The 18,767-nt window shown below is 38.3% G+C and overlaps 1 protein-coding gene across 1 annotated transcript; it reads right to left on the minus strand.

The window, feature by feature from the left end:
- Window positions 1-413: 413 nt before the first annotated feature.
- LOC132141731 (CD209 antigen-like) lies at window positions 414-13,541 on the minus strand. Its single transcript, XM_059551394.1, has 4 exons — window positions 12,614-13,541; window positions 2,320-2,420; window positions 2,148-2,251; window positions 414-597 (listed from the first exon to the last, which is right to left on the minus strand). The coding sequence occupies exons 1-4, from the start codon at window positions 13,539-13,541 to the stop codon at window positions 429-431; spliced, it is 1,302 nt and encodes a 433-aa protein (XP_059407377.1). The 3' UTR covers window positions 414-428.
- Window positions 13,542-18,767: the final 5,226 nt, after the last annotated feature.

Consider the following 18,767-nt stretch of genomic DNA (forward strand, 5'->3'; position numbering starts at 1 on the left):
TATTAATAAGCAGATTTACTTTATTTCTGTCACACGTCTACAGAATTTAGGATTAACAGAGGTTTAGATGTTGTCTTAATGAAAATGTTTTGTTTGAGGACACCATCATGAACATCATACCTTTTTAAAATGTTCATCTAGCTTCAAGAAAACTGGACATGTTTTTATGTTCCCAGAACCAACACTGAATATTTGAAGAACATACTTATAACAAAATTATGTTAGCTTGGTGTCTCCTCAACATGTCAGATCAACAAATGAGACTCAAGACAACAGCTAGACTAAGATCATATTAATATAGAGTTGCTTTTGATGGAGCAAAACATGAACACATCAGAGGTTCGGTGTCCCTGATCACCCGAATTCACACCATGAGAAACAGAAGATTATTATAGCAATGAGAAAATGAAATCATGTATTATATATAATTATATTTGGGATGAACCCTGTTTCTCACAAAACCCTTTCTTCACCTCTAAGCATGAAAAATCATTCCAGCTGTTCAGCGGTGTCCATCCTGTCTTCCCTCTATTATAATTCATTTCAACACAGTTCTGATTTCCATTTTGGTTATTTGGCTGATTTTTGACCCAAAACCTGAAAATTTTATCAAATGTTCAGATTTTCAGGAGCACAAATTTATGAATCAACAATACTCAAAGTATAATTGGAGAGTAAACTAAAGTAATAGATAAGCTTAAGCAGAAGTGAAAGAAAAGATTTCTTGTGAAAGAGTTTTGTCTTCACCTGCACAGCAAAATCCCCAGTGTTAATTTAACACTCTGAGTGTGGAGTCTGTGGACTCATATAAACTCTGAAGCAGTGTTAAAAGTAACACTGAAGCAGAGTTTAAGTTAATGAGATAATTAAGAAGTTAATTGAGTTATGATTGAGCATAATTGAAGACACCTGATGTTAACAAGCAGAATCACCAAACGAGAAAATCACAATTGTGTGTCACCATTATAGTGGTCAGTGTTTGCTTTAGTTGTGATTTTGGCTTGTGGCTTTTCACTTTTAAAATTTGTTTTGCAAATCAAGAGCAAAAGTCATCAGGTGGTGGGGATTATGTTTTAATGTAATCGTTGTTTGACCTGAGATACTGAACTAATTTACAGTGTTTTCTCTAAATAAAACTTCCATTATTGATTGTAACAGCTTTGATTTCACAATGAAAGCGTCTGCATTTTCTATAAATTTTTTAGCCATCTCTTACAAGTGATTCTGATTTTTTATTTTATTTTTTTAATTAAAGAGTCTTTATTTTAGGCACACACAGATAATAAGAATCAGCGTATGAATCTCAACAACGGTGACAAACAGCATATCCAGATAAACAGATCAAAACTAGATACTAAAAATTCACATAAAAATAGCAAAAATAAAATATAATTAGAATAAAAAGTTAAAAAGACAGTTCAGCACATAATTTATTAATGCCGCAATGCATGATGGGGGCCATGGATGAGTTTTTATTGGCTACAACATGCTTTTTTGATGGTCACCGTTGTTGTGATGCTTACGCTGATTCTTGATGTCTGTGTGTCTAAACTAAAGAATTTTTTTTTTTTTTTTTATGTAGAACTAACTTTTAAAAATGTGTCATATTGTACAAAAAATGCTGGATTGTTATCTTTTTTTTCGACTTAATTTATGTATACATTAAAGAAACCTGAACTCACGCATTCAGGTCACTCCATGGCAAATAGTCCAAACCACAATCAATAGCACACATGATTGCCTTTGCTCTGGTCTGTATGTTATAACTCTGTTACCACAGCCCACAAAGTCTAAAGTAAATAACTGAAGGTTCAAGATCCCAACTAAAGCAAACACTGACCACTATAATGGTGACACACAAATTGTGATTTTCTCATTTGGTGAGTCTGCTTGTCAACATCAAGTGTCTTCAAAAATGCTCAATCATAACTCAATTAACTTCTTAATTATCTCATTAACTTCAACTCTGCTTCACTGTTAATTTTAACACTGCTTCAGAGTTTATATGAGTCCACAGACTCCACACTCGGAGTGTTAAATTAACACTGGGGATTTTGCTGTGTGTTTTCTGCAGGTTGTGATGGCCTATTTTTTTATTATTATGAGAATCAAAAAGACAATCAAACACAGTGATGTTTAGCTCTTACCCTTGTTTCAGTGTTGAATTATCCACCCATTTCATGATGCCCTCGTTCTCTGTGTCAGACAAACCAATCCACACTCTCTCACTGACTAATGAAGATATGAACCTCTGTGTGAAGAACAACAGGAATAAGTCGGATTGTTCTCATTCATTAACAGACACTCACACAAACTCACCTGCTTCTCTTCAGTGTTGATAATGACCAGATCAGCTCCACGATCCCTGCAGTACTGTCTGCTGTCAGACCAGCTCGACTCAGTGGACATGAAAAAACAAACTGAACCACACAGAAACATGTTTCAAAACTGCAGTAAATATATATATATATATATATATAGAGAGAGAGAGAGAGAAAGAGAGAGAGAGGGGGAGAGAGAGAGAGTATGGTTCCTAAACATCATTTAAAAAATTGAAAAGTCAATTTTTAATTTTACACAAAATGTGATATTCGCTGAGTTATTCTGTCTTGTTTTCTGCCTTTTTTTCCAAACCGGGACAAATGCCAGTCTCCAATATATCCACTCAACCAATCACAGCACACCATTCCACACACTCTAGAGAGTAATGGTGGTGCTCTGAATACATCCGGTATCCTAGTCTTCCTCATCTACTTTGTACTTTGTGATCAACAAAAAAGGGCTGCATGCATCTTGTCAGTAAAGCTGGTTCTGTGATAAATCTCCATCACATGCTTTCAGATGGAGTGGCATTTAATACACAGATCCTTACTGTATCTCACTGACAAGTCATGCAACATCAAGTTCATAATCGCAGATGAGTCGCATTTGATTATGAATGCAATATTGCTTAGCTTGTCAGTGTAAGTGTTTTTATTAATGCAGTTAATGTTTTGTTAATAGAGTGTATAGCACTAGTCAAATAAATGAAACATGGCAAAAATGAATGCACTTTTGGTAGGTAGTTAAATGTAAGTTTGTATTGTATTGTATATGTATTGTCTTTTATTGTTGTAATTATTTCATAGCATTAACAAGATGATTCGTTGAATTCATTTTGGGAGCGATTACTGATTGAATGTATATTTAGTCCAGTCCCGCTATATAAGATTATTGACTAAGTTGAGAGCCTGTTATATTGGAATCAACTTACTATGTTGTATATTTTCAACAGTTTTGATATGAAAAATATGTTTTATATTGATTCAATGTAAAAAACAAATAAACAAACAACAATAACAAAAATGTGTCATGGATTTATTGAATAAAAAAATGATAAATCTTTGAAAATCAAAATCTGGATTTGAATTTTGAATGTTATTATAAGCTAAAGATGTGATGTGAAAGTTTGAAACAGAAAACAGTGATTTTCAACTTGCAACTTTCATGGTAAAAAAAAAAAACAACAACTTTGCTTTGCGATCTGGGAAAACCCGTCGGATGTTGCGATTGGACGTTTTCAGTAAATTCAAAAAATTGGTTGTATGTAATTTTATTTATTTATTGTAAAAAAATTTGGGTTCCATTCAATGATTATTCTATAACATCTTGTCTATCATCTCTAAAAATATCTTGGCACTTGTTTAGTGCAGAAAATAGTGATTTATTGTGCAAGCAAAACAGCTGTGGAGGTGCTTTCTCTTACACTGTAAAAAATTGTGCCGTTAAATAACAGTAATTTACTGGAAGCAGGGGTGCCAGTAAAGTACTGTTAATTTACAGCTTTCAACCATTAATTTACTACTCTTATTTTTTTTGCAGTATTTTACCGTAAATTCTACCATGAAAATTAACTCCACTCCCACTGCTTCAAACAGTTCGACTTTAAAAGCTAGCATTCCTACGATGCTAGTACTATAAATTTATTTCATAGTCCGCTTATTATACGCGACTTTGGGCTTGTTTTTCTGTAAAGTCGCTTACAAATATTGGTAGTCACGGGTCGTGTTTTTTTGGGCTTGTTTCTAAAGCGTAGTTGCTTATTTGGGCTTGTTCCCAGCTCCATATTAAGTTATCAAGCAGATATTTTCTATGTTATTTAAACGTAGGAGTTAGCCTGTTCTCTCTGTCCCTCCCCTTTCCCCATATACTCAGCAGAGTTTTTTTCCCACCCACATCCTGCTTCTAATTGGCTCTTTTTGGCTGTTTTCACAGGCCTGGTTGCTTATTTGTCTCGCGAGATCTGGCAACACTGTTGCGGACTCTGCCAAGTACACCTGGCTGCAGCCTGCAGATCGAGGTGGGGCTGCACCTGGGGCGGGGTTGCACGTGCAGCCCCGCCCCACACCTACTCTGATTGGTTTGATCGTCTTTTAAAGACATACATGATAGGAAATGTGTGCGTAGTTGGTGTAGGACGGAGAATGCTGTTTAAAAAGCTAAAAACGCTGTACAGTTTTACAAAGCCTTTACTATAATGCAGTCTTTATTGTTAACTTGACTCACTATGTCTGATTTATTGAATCAAGAGATGTTAGCTGCTGCAAGTTTATTCTTCTTGACCAAATTAATTCACAAATGAATAATTGGGACATTCTTAAAGCACGCTTAACGTGAAAGTAGGTGGCTTTATGCATTAAAACAGTGTTTTAAAAAGACCAAACTCAGTAAACAAATTATTAATAAAGCATTCTATTCACAGACAAGCAGATATGAGCACAGAATACGAACACAAAGCGTTTAATTTCCACCCATAACCTGCTTGTCTGTAAATAAAATGTGTTATAAAAAAGGTTTACTTAGATTGGTCTTTTTAAAACACGTTTTAATGCATTACGCCACGTTACGCATTTTCCTTTTAGTCTAATGGCTTTCTATGGGAGGAAAATGCTTAACACGTAATTAAACATAGTGTATTCTTATTCTGGACTCATCTGCCTGTCAGTGAATAGAATATACAGAATGCTTTATTATTAATTTGTTTACTGAGCTTGGTCTTTTAAAAACACTGTTTTAATGCATTAAGCCACATTAAACGTAGAATGTCCCGAATCATTCCAGCTGATTGAAAAGAATCGGCTCAATGGTCACAAAATATATATCGGAGAAGATACCAATTTAATATAAATAGATGATACTTTATAAAGTTTATCTCAATATTTGACAGTGGCTGTGAGACTGCACTAAAATAAGAGCACAATTATTATGAAATTGTTTTTGTTACTATAGCAACGGTTTACAGGTATGTCCTTCCTGAATCATCACTGGCTGATAGAAATAAAAGTTTATCTATTTCTTCACTTTCAAATAATGAGGAGCAGCATGTTTTCCTGAGATAAAAGGGAAAAAAAGTCTATGTTTTTCAATGTACTAAAGAAAATTAAAAGTTGCATAAAAATTGAATTGGCAGACACATTAGAATATTGCAGAAAATTTACTGTTTATAAATAAAACAGTAATGATACACCCCTTTCATTTTCCTTTCTCATACTCTGATGATATTAAATAATAAAATTTTCTAAAATTATTCAATTCATAATTCATTCTTCTATCTGAAGACCTGATCGTCTTACTGTGGATAATCAACCCAATTAATTTACTATATTCTTATGATAGCCTAAAGAATAGCTTAATTTCACAAAACAATCATTTCAGGGACATGGCGATATACAGGCTAATGTTTTTTTTTTTCTTCTTTTGTGCATTATGAAGGCTTTATAAAACTATACAGCGTTTTAAGCTTTTTAAACAGCATTCTCCATCCTACACCAACTACACACACATTTCCTTTCATGTATGTCTATGAAAGACGATTGAACCAATCAGAGTAGGTGTGGGGCGGGACTGAAAGTAATTCACTCACATATTTTTACACCAAATTATTATTTGATTACTATAGCAGCACTTTAATCAGTCTAGTAGATAATGCTTAACAGAAACAACCATAATCACTTGACCATCAAAATTAATATTGCTGTAACAGATGTATCATAAAGATACAAATATAGCAATGAAACAAAATTTAAAAAACAAAATTCAAGGGTCAGGAGCCCAACTAAAGCAAACTAAACCACAATGGTGACGTCAAACGAAACAGTCTTGTTTCTCTTTTCTTCAGTGATTCTGCTCGTTAACAGCAGCTTTTGATCAGTGTCTGAATTGTCAGTCTGTTATATGCACAGGTGCGCTGCACTTGCTTTTTTAACTACAAGACACACTATTCCTATTAGGTTAATGTTAGTCTGTTTGTGTAATGATGCAGTATAGTGCTCCTGACAGACAGCGATTGTTAAGTAGAAGTAAAAGTGAAACCCATTTCACTTTAAAGCTATTTTTCTTAAAATTCCATTCCGGAAAATCATAGCAATCAGCCAACTTCAGATAGCCATAACTTTACGTTCAAGCAATTAAAACAACTCAGCATTCATATGGTATCAAAACTAAAAAAGGTCAAATTTCACCATGTATTGGGTTTTCCTAGATCGCATCACATATTTACTCAAATGGATCGAAATTGATTTATTGCACTTTGGAACCAAACTCTTCATATATGTACAGTATGTACAAACCCGATTCCAAATTGTGAGTAAAAAAAGAACTGGAATAATTTACAAATCTCATAAACTTATATTTTATTCACAATAGAATATAGATAACATCAAATGTTGAAAGTGAGACATTTTGAAATGTCATGCCAAATATTGGCTCATTTTGGATTTCATGAGAGCTACACATTCCAAAAAAGTTGGGACAAGTAGCAATGGGCCTGAAAAGTGAAATGTACATATAAGGAACCGCTGAAGGACCAATTTGCAACTTATTAGGTCAATTGGTAACATGATTGGGTATAAAAAGAGCCTCTCAGAGTGGCAGTGTCTCTCAGAAGTCAAGATGGGCAGAGGATCACCAATTCCTCCAATGCTGCGGGAAAAAATAGTGGAGCAATATCAGAAAGGAGTTTCTTAGAAAAATTGCAAGAGTTTGAAATTATCATCATCTAGAGTGCATAACATCATCCAAAGATTCAGAGAATCTGGAACAATCTCTGTGTGTAAGGGTCAAGGCCGGAAAACCATACTGGATGCCCGTGAACTTCGGGCCCTTAGACGGCACTGTATCACTTATAGAAATGCTACTGTAATGGAAATCACTTTATGCACTCAGGAATACTTCCAGAAAACATTGTCGGTTAACACAATCCACTGTGCCATTCGCCGTTGCAGGTTGAAACTCTATAGGTCAAAAAAGAAGCCATATCTAAAAATGATCCAGTAGCACAGGCATTTTCTCTGGGACAAGGTTAATTTAAAATGGACTGTGGCAAAGTGGAAAACTGTTCTGTGGACGAATCAAAATTTGAAGTTCTTTTTGGAAAACTGGGACACCATGTCATCTGGACTAGAGGACAAGGACAACCCAAGTTGTTATCAGCGCTCAGTTCAGAAGCCTGCATCTCTGATGGTATGGGGTTGCATGAGTGCGTGTGGCATGGGCAGCTTACACATCTGGAAAGCCACCATCAATGCTGAAAGTTATATCCAAGTTCTAGAACAACTTATGCTCCCATCCAGACGTAGTATCTTTCAGGGAAGACCTTGCATTTTCCAACATGACAATGCCAGACCACATACTGCATCAATTACAACATCATGACTGCGTAGAAGAAGGATTCGGGTAGTGAAATGGCCAGCCTGCAGTCCAGATCTTTCACCCATAGAAAACATTTGACGCATCATAAAGAGGAAGATGTGACAAAGAAGACCTAAGACAGTTGAGCAACTAGAACCCTGTATTAGACAAGAATAGGACAACATTCCTATTCCTAAAATTAAGCAACTTGTCTCCTCAGTCCCCAGACGTTTGCAGACTGTTAAAAAAAGAAGAGGGGATGCCACACAGTGGTAAACATGGCCTTGTCATGGCCTTGTCCCAACTTTTTTGAGATGTGTTGATTGCATGACATTTTAAAATCAACTTATTTGTCGCCTTAAAATGATACATTTGTTTTTATTCACAATTTGTACAGTGTCCCAATTTTTTGGGAATCGGGTGAAAAATAAATAAATAAATACAACCCGAATTCCGGAAAAGTTGGGACGTTTTTTAAATTTTAATAAAATGAAAACTAAAGGAATTTCAAATCACATGAGCCAATATTTTATTCACAATAGAACATAGATAAAGTAGCAAATGTTTAAACTGAGAAATTTTACACTTTTATCCACTTAATTTGCTCATTTAAAATTTAATGCCTGCTACAGGTCTCAAAAAAGTTGGCACGGGGGCATCAAATGGCTAAAAAAGCAAGCAGTTTTGAAAAGATTCAGCTGGGAGAACATCTAGTGATTAATTAAGTTAATTGATATCAGGTCTGTAACATGATTAGCTATAAAAGCTTTGTCTTAGAGAAGCAGAGTCTCTCAGAAGTAAAGATGGGCAGAGGCTCTCCAATCTGTGAAAGACTGCGTAAAAAAATTGTGGAAAACTTTAAAAACAATGTTCCTCAACGTCAAATTGCAAAGGCTTTGCAAATCTCATCATCTACAGTGCATAACATCATCAAAAGATTCAGAGAAACTGGAGAAATCTCTGTGCGTAAGGGACAAGGCCGGAGACCTTTATTGGATGCCCGTGGTCTTTGGGCTCTCAGACTGCATCACTCATCGGCATGATTGTGTCAATGACATTACTAAATGGGCCCAGGAATACTTTCAGAAACCACTGTCGGTAAACACAATCTGCCGTGCCATCAGCAGATGCCAACTAAAGCTCTATCATGCAAAAAGGAAGCCATATGTGAACATGGTCCAGAAGCGCCGTCGTGTCCTGTGGGCCAAGGCTCATTTAAAATTGTCTATTTCAAAGTGGAATAGTGTTTTATGGTCAGACGAGTCCAAATTTGACATTCTTGTTGAAAATCACGGACGCCGTGTCCTCCGGGCTAAAGAGGAGGGAGACCTTCCAGCATGTTATCAGCGTTCAGTTCAAAAGCCAGCATCTCTGATGGTAGGGGGGTGCATAAGTGCATACGGTATGGGCAGCTTGCATGTTTTGGAAGGCTCTGTGAATGCTGAAAGGTATATAAAGGTTTTAGAGCAACATATGCTTCCCTCCAAACAACGTCTATTTCAGGGAAGGCCTTGTTTATTTCAGCAGGACAATGCAAAACCACATACTGTAGCTATAACAACAGCATGGCTTCGTCGTAGAAGAGTCCGGGTGCTAACCTGGCCTGCCTGCAGTCCAGATCTTTCACCTATAGAGAACATTTGGCGCATCATTAAACGAAAAATACGTCAAAGACGACCACGAACTCTTCAGCAGCTGGAAATCTATATAAGGCAAGAATGGGACCAAATTCCAACAGCAAAACTCCAGCAACTCATAGCCTCAATGCCCAGACGTCTTCAAACTCTTTTGAAAAGAATAGGAGATGCTACACCATGGTAAACATGCCCCGTCCCAACTATTTTGAGACCTGTAGCAGAAATCAAAATTGAAATGAGCTCATTTTGTGCATAAAATTGTAAACTTTCTCAGTTTAAACATTTGCTATGTTATCTATGTTCTATTGTGAATAAAATATTGGCTCATGTGATTTGAAAATCTTTTAGTTTTCATTTTATTAAAATTTAAAAAACGTCCCAACTTTTCCGGAATTCGGCTTGTAAATAAATATATAAAATATTATGTAAAATAAAAGACTACCAGACTACCTCTTGAAGCTCATCAAGAGAATGCCAAGAGTGTGCAAAGCAGTAATCAAAGCAAAAGGTGGCTACTTTGAAGAACCTAGAATATGACTGTCACACACCTGGACTCATTTTGTGTGTTTTTTGCCCCTGTGACCCAGTTTCTGTCTGTATGTGGTTTGATTAGTTCCCAGGTGTGTCTAGTAATTTCCGCATGTGTTCCAGGTCCCTGTTAATTTAGTCATTCCATCCACCTGTGTTTTCCCTATTATCCTTTGTATAAAAGCCTTGTCCTTTCAGTTCTGTTTGGTCGGGTCGACTCGTCTACTTGTTACTTGTCAACTTGTCAACTCGTCTACTTGATTACTTGTCAACTTGTCTACTTGTCCACTTGTTACCTGTAACTTGCCACTTGTCACTTGCCACCTATTATTTGCTACTTACCTTGCCTATGTTTGATTTAATAAATCCTTGTTTCGTTTATCCCTTGGCTCCGTGTTCCTTCCAGCAGCGTAAGCCATGACAGAAGACCCGACCTAAAAAGTTAAAAAACTGCGTGTTTTCCCTCCGTTTTGTTTTCCGTTTTTTCACAGTCTTTTTCTTTCGGTAGTGTGTCATGGATCCCCTCTATCGCCCTGAATACCTCCTCCTCCTGCTGGAGCAGGAGGGACTTTCTCTCGAGGACCATACTAGACGGTTTCTCGTGCTAGCTAATGCCACCAGCTACCCGGACCACGCGCTGTCGCCCGAAGATGGTCCTCGGGAGGATTTCGCCGCATTCATAGAGTGGAATCTGGTGAGAAATGGGTCACCTCTCACGGTCGGCCCAATAGAGGATCTCGCCAGGTCCACTCTGGACCCAGAGCCCAGCCTACAATCTCCCCACGGTACGAGGCATAAGCCCGAGCCCACCGATGACGGAGAGCCAGAGAGCAACCCGTCAGACCAGGTGCGATAGCCGGCGACACTGCCCACCACGAGGGAGCAAAATGTGGAGCGCCAAATGGGTCAAAATGAGGGGGTTTCCAATTCACCTATGCCAGTTTCTCAGTTAAGCCCAGGACGGGCTCCTGATCCTCTGTTAAGCCCAGGAAGGGCTCCTGATCTTCCGTTAAGCCCAGGACGGGCTCCTGATCCTCCTGTAAGCCCAGGACGGGCTGCTGATCCTCTGTTAAGCCCAGGAAGGGCTCCTGATTCCCCGTTAAGTCCAGGACGGGCTCCTGATCCTCCTTTAAGCCCAGGACGGGCTCCTGATCCCCCGTTAAGCCGAGGACGGGCTCCTGAACCCCCGTTAAGCCCAGGACGGGCTCCTGAACCCCCGTTAAGCCCAGGACGGGCTCCTGATCCTCCGTTAAGCCCAGGACGGGCTCCTGATCCTCCGTTAAGCCCAGGAAGGGCACCAGCCCCAGAGCTTACTCCAATGCCTGCTCCTCCAAAATTCCCACCCTCCCACCCACTCCTGCCTCCTCCTCCGCTGTCGTCTGGCTGCCCCTCTGCTCGCCCTCAGCCTACCATCATTGTGGGGCGAGCTCAGCGGGACCGCCATCCTCCAGCGACGCCTTGGTCGGCGTCTCCCTCACCTCCGCCTCCAGCCTCTGAGGCCTGGACTCCGCCTCGGCCCGTTGACCCGTCGGCTCCACCATGGCTCCTAGCTCCTTCCTCTCCGCCGTGGCCCGGCAGTCCGCAGGCTCTGTCTGGCTCCCTCGTCCCTCCGGCTCCGCCTTGGTCTGGCGTCGTCCATCCTATGCCTCGGGACTCCACTCCTCCGGCTTCGCCTCATCCCGCCGTCCCTCCGGCTCCGTCAGGCTCCTTCATCCCCTCGGCTACACCTCAGTCCTCGGTCACTCTGGCCTCACTGTGGCCTTCCGGATCCACATCGCCGCGTCAGTCACCAGAGCCATCAGTTCCGCCTAGGACCTCCGGCTCCTCCCCGTCACCCTGGCTCTTCGGCTCTCCGTCTCCGCCTCGGGCTCCTCCTCCACTTGCTCCGTTGCCGTGGGTCGAGTCCCTGGAGTCGGTGACCATTCCTCCTCCATGGCTCCTTCCTCCGTCGGCCCCACCTTGGGCCGTTATGGCTGTGGCCTGGGTCCTGCTGGGTGCCTCCTGCTTCAGATCCTTCCTGTCTCCTCCCTGGCTCCTCCCTCCGTCATCTCCTCCCTGGCTCCTTCCTCTGTGGTCCCTGTCTGCTGGCCTCCCTTTGTTGTTTCTACGGTGCGAAGATGCACCTACCGGGAGGGGGGAGTACTGTCACACACCTGGACTCATTTTGTGTGTTTTTTGCCCCTGTGACCCAGTTTCTGTCTCTATGTGGTTTGATTAGTTCCCAGGTGTGTCTAGTCATTTCCGCATGTGTTCCAGGTCCCTGTTAATTTAGTCATTCCATCCACCTGTGTTTTCCCTATTATCCTTTGTATAAAAGCCTTGTCCTTTCAGTTCTGTTTGGTCGGGTCGACTCGTCTACTTGCTACTTGTCAACTTGTCTACTTGTCCACTTGTTACCAGTTACTTGCCACTTGTCACTTGCCACCTATTATTTGCTACTTACCTTGCCTATGTTTGATTTAATAAATCCTTGTTTCGTTTATCCCTCGGCTCCGTGTTCCTTCCAGCAGCGTAAGCCGTGACAATGACATATTTTCAGTTGTTTCACACTTTTTTGTTATGTATATAATTCCACATGTGTCAATTCATAGTTTTGATGCCTTCAGTGTGACTCTACAATTTTCATAGTCATGAAAATAAAGAAAACTCTTTGAATGAGAAGGCGTGTCCAAACTTTTGGTCTGTACTGTATATATATATATATATATATATATATATATATATATATATATATATATATATATATATATAACCTACAACAAAAACAGATTTGTACTGACATTTCTTTGACTCGTCTTCACTCATAGACCGGACTCGGCTCTTTAACTCCAGGTTCTTCTCACTCAGAGAGCTGAAGTTGCTCTCTAAATGGCTTTTCTCAGCAGTGAGATTATTGACTCTGGTCTCCAGCTCCAGTTTCTTCTGACTTAAAGAGTTGAGTTTGCTCTGTAATTGGCTTTTCTCAGCAGTGAGATCTTTGACTCTGGTCTCCAACTGGCCTTTCTTAGTAGTAAGATCATTGACTCTGGTCTCCAGCTCCAGTTTCTTCTGATTCGAAGAGTTGAAGTTGGTTTGTAACTGGCTTGTATCAGCAGTGAGATCTCTGACTCTAGTCTCCAGCTCCATTTTTTTCTGACTTAGAGAGTTGAGGTTGCTCTGTAACTGGCTTTTCTCAGCAGTGAGATCTTTGACTCTGGTCTCCAACTGGCCTTTCTTAGTAGTAAGATCATTGACTCTGGTCTCTAACTCCAGTTTCTTCTGACTCGAAGAGTTGAAGCTGGTCTGTAACTGGCCTTTCTCAGCAGTGAGATCATTGACTCTGGTCTCTAACTGCAGTTTCTTCTGGCTTAGAGAGCTGAAGTTGGTCTGTAACTGGCTTTTCTCAGAAGTGAGATCATTGACTCTGGTCTCCAACTGGCCTTTCTTAGTAGTAAGATCATTGACTCTGGTCTCTAACTCTTGGTTCTTCTGATTCGAAGAGTTGAAGTTGGTCTGTAACTGGCTTTTTTCAGCTGTGAGATCATTGATTCTGGTCTCCAACAGGCCTTTCTTAGTAGAAAGATCTTTGACTCTGGTCTCCAACTGACCCTTCTCAGCATTGAGATCATTGACTCTGGTCTCCAGCTCCAGGTTCTTCTGACTCAAAGAGTTGAAACTGATTCGTAACTGGTCTTTCTCTGTTTGATCTCTTAAACTGCATTGTAACATGTGTGTAGCTTGTTCTTCTCTCTCTGCATTGAGCTTGATATGCAAGCTCAATACTACAATGGCAACCACCAGCAAAATGCATATGAAGCCAAAGCACACAGTGCTCAACACAACACATTTACTTCCTACTGCCAAACCTCCTGCCAAACAGAAAAACATCAAAATTAAAATAAAAATTTTAATCAATTTTCGGTAACACTTTATAATAACGTTCTGTTATAAGTTATTTATAAATTATTAGTTCATAATGAACTAATCATTTACAAAACATGACTATACTTGATTGAAAATGATTAATACACTGTAAACAATGATTTAGCAGTTTAATTGTTTAAATTTTTTTTTTTTTTTTTTACGTTGACACAACTGGCAGTTACTGAATTTGTTAATTCAACTAAAAAAAATAAGTTTTCACTGTCTCAACTAATTTGTAAGTTGACTGAACCAGAGTATTTGTCCTATCAACTTAAAAAAATGTGTTGAATCAATTCAATAACAATTTCACATTCTCAACATCACTTATCGCGAGACCTTATGAGGGGTTTTGCAGACAGAATACGGTCGTCAGCCATCTTGGTGAGCTCCTTCACAAAGTTTGGAAATCTTCTCGGAATGCAACTTTGGTAAGTAAAATATTTTTATGTATTGGCTTAATGTGTAAAACTATGTATGTTATCTTAGAAGAGTAAGTATGGTTTAAAGAGTCGTATTTTCTAGTTGTATGTATGCAAGTGTTCATTTTGCGGCATTCTGAAGCCTCAAAATACTGGCGGTTCCACTGTATTTTCCATATAAATATTAAAACAAATATTCTCCTATGCGGTACTGAGCTGAATTTATATTGAGAACGATAAAAATACAGTTTGGTATGTATTATTTGAGCCCAGTGCTGCGTTAGAGACCGTTCAAACAGAGTGCGAGAGCGCAACGGATCACTGTATGGATTCATAATGGCGGGAATTAAAAAAAAAAAAAAACTTCTGTAGGGACCGTTCACATATCGCGGTATGCGCGATCATTTTTTTCCAGGCGCGTCCGCACCACATCTCAACTTTTCAGAATGCCGCCGGCGCACCGCAGGTCATGTGACAAGTACCAAGGAACAGCTGATCATAGCTGTATATGGATAGCCATTTTTAAATAAATTTAGTAGCAGTAGTAGCTACTGCAATCGATTTTTAGTGCTGTAAAACCATTTATCCTTTGCTGAAATTTCCGTGTCTTTATGGAGAGAGCAGGTCATTGTTGGGTAGCAACGACAGACTCCTCAGGAGTGCTAGTGCCCAAGCGCTTTGGAAAGGAGAAAGCAACGTGCCTAGTGTTTTCCACATGTTTTTAGGTGCGATATATGAGCGGCCCTTTAACCCTGTCAGCGTTTTATAAAAGCGTTTACAGCCAAACACCATCAAATACGCCATTTTAAATCGCGTAGACCAGACTTATTGAGCACAGATCATTTTAGCCAAATAAAGTAATAGGATATATTTACGTACAATAACCCATAACTTTTTGGATATTTAATCTCTACTAACATTAAACATTAATTAAAAATTGCACCTCTTCATCATAGTTAAATGTAGGCTTATTGCTAAGATTTCATGTTCAGCAATTATCCAACCTTCCCCATTTTATGTTTTCGACTTATTAGACAGATACCTTTTACTACTGCGTTAGTAAATAACTGGAAATGAGAAAACGTCCCTAGTAAGTAAGATAGTGTTTAAAAGTTGAGAATCATTATTGATCGCTTGCTTGTTAAAGTGCCAGACTCCCAAACCACAGCGATCGCTGGTTCGTGTTTCGCTCTAAGCAGGTCTAGCCGGCATTTCAATGTTGATTAACCGGTGAATCAACATTGGGTTCCATGACGTCCATTATCCAGTCAACATTGGATTATGTTTAGATTTTGCAAATTGAATCAACGTTGATATTGCAACGCATTCCTTTCAACATGGGTGAATACACTGTACGTTCAATTACACCTAGTTTGCATTTAGATTTTATACCCTGTACATTCATAAAAGGTTAAAATCAAATCACTGGCAGCAATGACTTTACAACCAACAATAAACTACCACATGCTCAATTTTTTTAAAACTGAAACATTCTGTATACAACAGATGAATATAATCCCAAATTTTAGCTTGCAGTGTTTGTGCATTGATGTATTGTTAAAAACCTGTAGAAGAACAATCCAAATACAATAAAAAAACACACCTTGCATATTTTGCACTGCACTTGTAAGAGAATCCCTCTGAAACTCTTGTCCTTCTTAGACTGAAACCATTTGGTTTTTCATTTTGGTAAAAAAATTGTTTGTGAACACATGTTTTACTAAAGTGTTTAATTACAAGAGATTTGTACAGTAAAATGTTGAACAGTTTGAGAATGGAACCTGCAACAGAATCTGTGATAAAGGGGTATAGGAGCAAATGACCCTAAATTTGACAAGAGATGGTCACCTTAATTCTTAACGCAAGAAAAACCCTGCCTTGAATGAAATGCATTTAATATTTTAAGTAGAAATGTTTCTTCAAATTCTGATGAAAATGTTAAAACCAACATACAGTGTGTTTGTGCTTCGGGTGATCCTTGAAAGTGTTCCAGCTCTAGGTCCTTTCTGACGCCGTCCCCTCCTGTCTCTCCCACTTGTGCACCTTCTGTATGGTCCTGTACTAAATACTCAATATCAACTTTGATAGTGAAATTTTTACCTTAAATTTTGTATGCGTTTTTTATTGAACTGTTCGCTTTACAGTGAAACAAGTGCACAAGACTATTCATTAAACATTTTAAATGTATTCAGATGAAAGTTTTCAGTATTAAATTATTCACAAGCAGTGTTTTCAGAGCCCCCAGTTACACGGTTTTAATCAGAATCCTAACTATACAGTGTATTTGGTAAAACAAGTAAAATCTAATTAAGTACATTTTTATTAAACCAAGTAAAATCAAAGCTGGTCAATGAATCTCTTGCAGAGGTGACTGTCTAATATAGCAGATGAACAATTCCTTAGAAATTTGCCAATAATAAGCTGGATTCTTAATTACTCTATAAGGGAAAAGAAGAAATGGTTTACTGAAAAGTTCTTAAAAAGCAGGATTTAATTTTATACCATTTCTTTAAACCAGTGGTTCTCAAACTTTTTATACCAACCACTTCAGAAAATACTTGGATCGAAGTAGGTTACCACCATAATAACCAACATTAAATTTCAGCAGTGTGGTTGACCAAACTATTCAGCTACATCTCTGCAGTTTTACACAAGGCAGTTTTATTCCTTATAAGAATGTATTGTCAGCCACTTCAACATTGTAAATACACAGTTTGAACATTAACACTGCACTGGGCTTACATGCTGGTATATAAAAAACCCTGCACTGTACTTAAAACACCAAAAAACAACTTTACTCAAAGATCAAATTAAAATATATTAACATTAATTTGTTTAAATTTAGTGATTCCTCTGCATAACCACTAGAGGGAGCCTAAGTAACACTAAAGTTAGTGCTAATCATACCACACTTTGAGAACCACAATCTTTAATTCATTTAAATTGTACTGACATTTGCGATTATCCAGAAAACACGAACGGAGTAGGTTATCTTTGAGACTATTGTACGATTAACAATACAACGAACCATGGCATTCAAATCAGAAAAATGTGAAAAATCTCTAAAGACAGACATTAACAAATTACCAGCATCACACAACATCAGATGAGCATCTAACTTTAGCATCTGTGATACAGAATACAAATATACACACAGACATATTTATCTTCTGCAGGTTACATGTCCTTTACCCATTTACAAATGTACTATTTTTGAATGGTAATAAAGATAGCGATTTTCTTACCTGTGTGTTTGCAGGACCTCGCAGATCACATCTGACCCACTGTTCATATTCCAGTTTTTGTTCTCCATTGACACTTCACGACTCAAATTTGCTCAAAATAAAAAACAAATTAACAGGCAAATAAAACATAATTCGGGACCAGCCGAGCAGAATTAATGAGCAGCATTTCAATTGGTTGATTGGTTGAAAACCGTTCAAACGTACTGGCTGTAGGAATCAGTGGGCGTGGCTCAATATACTATTAGCAAAATGCCATAAATGACACGCGTGCTGTGCAACCAAAACACAGTTTTTTACGCCGTCATATGGCAAATTGTTCTACAGATCTCTGCACTAGTGTTAGACAGCGTTGATAACATTTCTTACAGGGAATACTATTTTTTTCTCTTAACGAATGGCGTGGACTTTTTTGATCGGAGTGACTATTTACACTAACTTCACCCACCAAACGTGCTATTTTCCCCAACCATCAGTTCCAGTGGCGCAGAAGGTAAAATGTGTGTCATACATATTGACATGATCGACCAGGTTTTTTGGCGAACTTTTTTCTCCCTTTTCAAATTTCATATCACACCACAAAAGCATTTATTTTCAATGAAAATTAAGTAAATAATCATAAAAGTTGAAAATAATGTATTGGGTAGGGGTAGTTGTAGGGAGGGCTTTATTGTCCCAATAAGGTGGCATCCATTTAATTATTTGAATTTAAATTAAAATTTACACTCATTAAGTTATTGCATACTGTTTTATATAATGTACTACAATACTGTAGATAATTGCCACTATTTATTAAGTAGTATAAATAGCAGTTTTCTGTGACATAAATAGCACTATTAATAAAAACAATTGCCTCCAACCTCTGTAGCTATACAGCTTTTGCACACTCTCTGACTTCAGTTATCATGTATGATTTCTTGTATTGGACATTAAATTACTCCAAGCTAATTGAATATTTTGAACCAGCACTTTTTATATACATAAAAGGTAGTAAACGATACATAAACTAGGGTTTATAATTGTTAAATAATTCACAATTACATTAAAGTAGGCTAAAGATGTGGAATCGGCCTATGTTCAGTGTTTGTAGAGATGAAAATATACAAAACTTTACTTTTTTTTCTTTTTCTATTGGAAAAACATTACAACCAAACAATTAACATAAACACATTTCAGAAAATATCTACACTTATTCAGCCTTGGTTGATCATAAATGCAAAATGTTACTTAATATTTCCTATCAGTTCACAGACACTTCTTCCGCTTAAACGATCTGTGGTAAATTAGTCTGGTCTGGTTCTGTTCGTCATTGATTGGGTGAGAACAGTTCAATATTACTGGAAATCAGAAGGCATGTCTTATTATACTAC

This window comes from Carassius carassius, chromosome 6, assembly GCF_963082965.1.
Source record: "Carassius carassius chromosome 6, fCarCar2.1, whole genome shotgun sequence".
Classification (NCBI taxonomy): Eukaryota; Metazoa; Chordata; class Actinopteri; order Cypriniformes; family Cyprinidae; genus Carassius; species Carassius carassius.